Genomic DNA, 6,115 nt, shown 5'->3' on the forward strand with positions numbered 1-6,115 from the left:
AAATGCCATGACTAAAAGGTAAACATATATTTTAGAATGTTTATAGCCTATATTTTTATGGAAAGAGATAGGACTTATTTTTTTGCAGTAGTTGTCTGACTCATCGCGTCAATAACAAAACATTTTGAAAATAAAACGCGCGCATCTGTTACAGTTTCCTTCAAATTCTATCTTTTGAATATGGTGTTTGTCACAATATTGGGAAGAGCACGCAAGGGGTTATCATCAGGCTACTGTCTGTGCGCGGTTCTACTGAAATCAGATCTGTTCAAACCAGCGAATGGACTGTTTGATCAACGAGCGCATCCTTATGTCTGTCGTTACCGTCTGTGTTCCAAAGCCATCAGACGAATCAAGTTCACATTTATTATTATTATAAAGCGTAAAAAGTGTTTTAATTTTACATTTTAATGATTTTATTCAATTAAATTATTTAATGGTGGAAAAAAATAATTTTGGCAGAGTGAAATTAAGTTGACAAACACATTTACCAATCCGATGAGAAAACACCAGTCAGACAGTCAGAGTTGTGTGATAAATGTGACATAAATATTTATTTCCTCAAAATATAAAGAGACATTGACAAGCAATCTACAAGACATTGAAGAAAATACACATTATATTCATAAAAGCTAGTGCACACAAATACAGCAAATCTAGAATTAGTTTTAATTTAGGAATTAATATACATTCACACAGTAAAATGGCAATGACATTTGATTCATATTGCACATAAAAATGGAAAGCACTTCTAAATGTAAAGCTACAGCGTGCCTAACTATATCACAAGAGCTGTGTAGACCAGGCCAAGCAGCAGTGATCGGTGGACCTGACCTCAAAAGTGACAAAGGCAAAAAAGCTACGGTGTGATCAGACTGGGATAGTAAAGTGTCCATCGTATGCATGCTACGGAATTTGGGCGGAAGTAGTAGGTCATCCGGGTACTTCTCGCCTACTGTTTTTCGAATACTATGAATTCGGACATACTACTCGCCTCGCATACTGCTTTTCACCTACTATATAGTATGGAAGTATGCGATTTCGGATGCAGCTTGGGGCTGGGCAATATGGGCAAAACAATTATCACGATAAAAAATTTTATATCAATCGATATCGATAATCATGATAAATTTCTAATCTTTATTTCTTTCAAGTTTAAAGGCAGATTTGCTCCTAAACGATAGTTGTAGAACCTTAACGATATACATTTCTAAAAAAAACAACAACAAAAAACAAACTGTAACATCTGTAAAAATTGTAAAAAAATTATGGTGAAATGTAATTGTTCTGACTATTTGAGTTTTATTAAATTTAACCACTGGTCTTCCATATAGCACACATTTAGATCATGATAACCACAGTTAAAACCACACATAACACCTCAACACCAAGGTAAAAATTTAACTTTGTTTCTAGGTATTTGTATGAAAAACAGTAGTCGAAACACATTTAGTATAAAAGCACAAACGCTATAGTCTACGTGAATAATATAATAAAATTCTATCTGAATATCCCGCATCTCTGCCACAATACCATAGTGGTTCGTGTTACTACAGTAAACCCATGGTAAATGATGGCGATTTATAGACTGAAAAGGCTTCTGACTGTCTCATTGCTCACAGTGCTTCTGCTATTTGTCAGTGCTGTTTCATCTGGCTTTAAACTAGTTGAAATCATTTGTGTCATTCATAAGTCGCTTGTGTTCTTCACTGAATGCAAGCGCTTCACACTGGATCTCTGGCTGCTTCAGCATCAGCTACTGGCTCACATCCCTGAGAGTTAACACAAAAAACACAGTTAAAAATGCTAATCAAATAAAAAATGTGCTGAAGACAAATCTAAATGTACACAATTTCAGGTTTATACATGAAAACCACATACTTGAACATTATTTTAAACATTCAAAAACAAGCACTATTTTGTGACCGGTTTTAAATCAGGCAATCGTTCTGCTCCTGGTTTTAGTTTTAAAATAAACGTAGATTAACTTTCATCCTAACATAAACATCATACTCCATCATACTCCTACTTAATTTGGAACTGAACTTAACTCTGTACATTTCTTATTATAATATATAGAATCGTCAAAACTTAAGTTTCTGCATTAGGAGCAACTTTTAGCCTTAACATTTTTTGGTGATTACGGCCTTAGATCATTAGAACATTAGCAACTAATTTCTGTCAATATAAAAAAACTAAAAATAATAAAAATGAATACTTGCCCTCTTCCATTTATAGAGCAAATAAACCCCTAAGACCCCCAGGCTGAATACAACTAGAGCAGGTAACACACATAGCCTGTGTCTTTCAGAGACGTTGGGAGGTTTTGAGATGGAGGTTTGTCTTGGCTCTATACTGGAGGAAAATGGTGGTTCTGTAACGACAGGAACAGAAATAATTAGAGAATTCTAAACTGCAAATCAAATGACCCTTCACTAAGTACCACTACCAAAGTTACTGACCAGTCCTACTTTAACATCTCTTAAGGAGATGATACATAGGTCAACTTTTTGTGCAATGTTGTCGAGCGATGTTGCTTGGGCACTTTCCCCTTGAGAATGGGCAAAAAATGTCTATCTGGATATTTTAGATCAGTTGTTAGCCTTGTGTCTCACGCGGTTGCCCATTGATGGCAACATTGCCCAGCAACACTGCTCAAAAATAACATCACCTTTACCATCTGCCAAATTATCAGAAAAGCGTTTACTCTTTTCTAATCAAAGTCTAAAGGAGCAGTCACATTAGCAATATTTCAGCAACATTTCTGTTTCTTGATCTGTTATCAAGTGTAGCGATGTTTGAAGCACAGTTCACACAGAAGGCACTTTCAAATCAAGCAGCTTTCTGCTGGTCAGCACACATTCACGTGACCAACTAAACTGAACTGAACACACGCAAAATTTGCATGGGCAACTTTTTTGACCTTCCTGCAGATTCCTATTGAAATAACTGGATTTCGCCTGCAAATTTTCGTCAAGCAGTAAATGCGCACCAGAATGATCATTTGTATTTGAACACATTCCAGCTCAAGTAGCAATAACATCAACTTCATTTTCACAACTTTATGAACACAATCGTTACCATTTACATTATTTTTCTCATAATTCTGATACAGATAAACGGATATATTGTGGTAACATACTCACTGTTGACAACAAGTGTAACTTTCATCTCAGACACGTTATTTCCAATGATTATTACTTCATAGAGGCCTGAGTTATTGGAGCTGACACGTAGAAGAGTTAAGGTTCCTTCTTCAACTCTCAGTACGACTCCCGGTGTTTCCACGGCATCACAGTCCCCACAATGAGCACAGCGACAGTACTGCGCAATCAGATTTTTCTTACATCCTCTTGTAAAAGTTATCTTCACTTGGTCGGCTCTCTCAAGTCCAGCAGTTTTGAAGGATATGGTGACATTTTCTCCATCAGCTGCCTTCAAATTCAGCTGCGCAACACACACAGCGACTGTTTGGGACACAAAGAAAATATTTATTATGCTTTAGAACCCAAAATTTTGTATTCCAAAAACAACCCCATCAATAAGGTAATATTATTTAGAAATATTAGTGTATTGATGGATGAATTGTTTAAGAAATTCCTTAATGCTGCATCAAAAGCAGCCTGTTAATGGCATAAACATGCATGAAACAAATAACTTCTGATTAACAAAAAGAAAGAAGGTGCAGTCAATTTCTGAGTTCAATAAAACGCATACAAATGTGGCACGAATAATACTATTCTAATGTTTTGATGATTGTTCATTGTGAGGGATAGGAGCACATTTCCCCCATTTTAGCTTCACTTCACTGGCTGCCCGTACATTTTAGGATTCAATTTAAAATGTGTCTATTTGTTTTTAAATCCCTAAATGGGCTTGCCCCACCCTACATTACACGCCCACCGGTTTTCTCAGGTCAGCTGGTCAGCTGTTCCTGAATGTGCCCAAAAACAAAAAAAGCGTAAGCTTAACGGGGACCGTGCCTTTGCTGTGGCAGCTCCTAAGTTGTGCAATGATTTGTCTTTATTTAAATCATCTCTTAAAACACATCTTTTCTCCGTCGCCTTTGACACCTGATGTTGATATTTGGTTATTTTAGTTTTCTATGGTCTTTTAATGTGTTTTAGTTGGATTTTATGTCTTGTATGAGTTGTATTTTTCTGTACAGCACTTTGGTCCACTTCGGTGTTTTTAAAGTGCTTTATAAATAATGTTTGATTGATTGATTTGATACAACTATTGTTCTTTCCCCGATCTTGTATGTATTTACAGTAAAAGTTCTGAAAGAAAAAATAAAATTACTGTTCATCGACGATTGTTTCCACACAACGAATATCGCAACAGTATCAAATACCCAATAAAGCACATTCTAATGATCAATTTATTTATCCTAAGAGAGTTAGGAAAACAGTTCACATTTTATTTGCTTATAGCTACTGTTTGCCAGAATCGGTTCTTAGCTTCCTCAGTGCTAATCATGTAACATGATTGATTAATAATGAATACATATCATATTGCATTATCCTGTAATATTTTATGTAATGTCATGTATTATTTTACCACCCACGCCTGTGCATTTTCAAAGGTTTTCTCTGTGTGTGTGTGTATATATAGCCCTGCTTTGTCAGTCTTACACCCCTCTGTGTATGTCTGCAACCATCTTCATTTGTGATTCTTGTCAAGATTAAGTGTTTGTTGATATGATGAAATGATAAACATATACATATGTGACACAGAAAACATACACAAAATTAAACAGGGTAAATTAAAGATCGCCCCGTCTAGGGAAATGATACCACGTGCTCGTGCGGTACAGCTACGTTAGTCAGCTTCTTAACAGATTCTTGGAATTTGCCACAACACCGGTGAAAAGAAGGCTGTCTTGAGTATGACATGCCTCTGTCACCACAGACATCCACAACACACGCTTTACACAGATCTTCTGCTGTCACCACAGACCTCAACAACCAGGAGTCATTTTCAGCTCTGGAGTTTCATGCCTTAGAGCGGCCCACTTTAGTTCACGACTGACTATAGCTATTACAATAATGTAATTAATACTTCAGTATATAAGTCTGCAATAGCGCACTGTTCTCTACAGACTTGTAATTCATTATATTTTTCTACAGTTTTGTTTTGTTTTATTATTTTACTCGCCGCCTTTGCTCTTTCTATTTCTATTTTTATCTATTATTTTTTACTCGCATATCTCCAACAAAATATTTGTAGGCCTACTGTACCATAATGTCTGCCTGCAGTTAAAAAGTTCTCAGAAATAATCACATTTGTTTAGCTTAACATATATTATAAAAATAATCTTAATGTCATGCAAAAAAAAAAAAAGTCATCGGCCTGAGTAAATTGTACCATTATAAAATCGTGACTGCACAAGTAGTAAACCTAATTTAGGAGGGGGAAATACTGTGAAATTACATACATACAAATGGAAAGAAATTTGAAAGCATAACAACTGAACGTCTATGAAACTAAAACTAAAATGGTTATTATTGCAACCATATAGCCTATGAATGAATGAAAATGCACATTTTTCAATGAAAGAAAACTTGTGGGCTGAGTGTGGGCTGCTTCTGGTGCTTGGATTTCTACTTCAATAAATAAAATGAAGTCCAAGTTTAAGAAGTTAACTTTTTTCAAATGTATTTTCCTCTCTATTTAACAGCCGTAACTTAAAATAGTGAAAGACGTCTCCACTCAGGTAGATTAAATGTTTTCCTGATTTTTTTGCTCCTGATCAATATATTGCATTCGCCCAAACTAATTTGCCAAAATCAAATTGCGGATTTAAGCGCGAGTCCTGCTGGCTGTGAAACAGGAGCAGCCGGCAGAGTATGGCGTTATTTTAATGACAAATGTCGAGAGCGCGTTACTGTAGTGCGAAAGCACATTAATATAATGCACGAGTGTGAATCTCTCCGCTCGTGCGTGGATTTCTTTTGCTCTCGCACAAAATCGGACGCACGCGCTCAGATACACGCTGCCCGGAGAGAGTGCGCGCACTTAAAACGTGTCTCTCCTCTCACTCAAACTGTGTCCTGTGCACTCTCAAAGCTCTGTGCTCATGCACTATAGATATGAATTATTTTCGCACCTCAAT

At 36.2% G+C, this 6,115-nt stretch overlaps 1 protein-coding gene across 2 annotated transcripts in view; it reads right to left on the reverse strand.

The window, feature by feature from the left end:
* Nucleotides 1–1,311: 1,311 nt before the first annotated feature.
* Nucleotides 1,312–6,115, reverse strand: part of LOC107564416 (uncharacterized) — a 7,345-nt gene continuing 2,541 nt past the window's right edge. For both annotated transcript variants that reach the window (XM_016249508.1, XM_016249509.1), the window contains exons 2-4: nt 3,147–3,467; nt 2,223–2,374; nt 1,312–1,772 (exon numbers count right to left, since the gene is read on the reverse strand). In XM_016249508.1, coding sequence (XP_016104994.1) covers nt 1,725–1,772; nt 2,223–2,374; nt 3,147–3,467 — 521 coding nt within the window. In that variant the 3' untranslated portion in view covers nt 1,312–1,724. The remainder of the gene's footprint in view (nt 1,773–2,222; nt 2,375–3,146; nt 3,468–6,115) is intronic.

This window comes from Sinocyclocheilus grahami, unplaced genomic scaffold, assembly GCF_001515645.1.
Source record: "Sinocyclocheilus grahami isolate Dianchi unplaced genomic scaffold, SAMN03320097.WGS_v1.1 scaffold932.1, whole genome shotgun sequence".
NCBI lineage: Eukaryota > Metazoa > Chordata > Actinopteri > Cypriniformes > Cyprinidae > Sinocyclocheilus > Sinocyclocheilus grahami.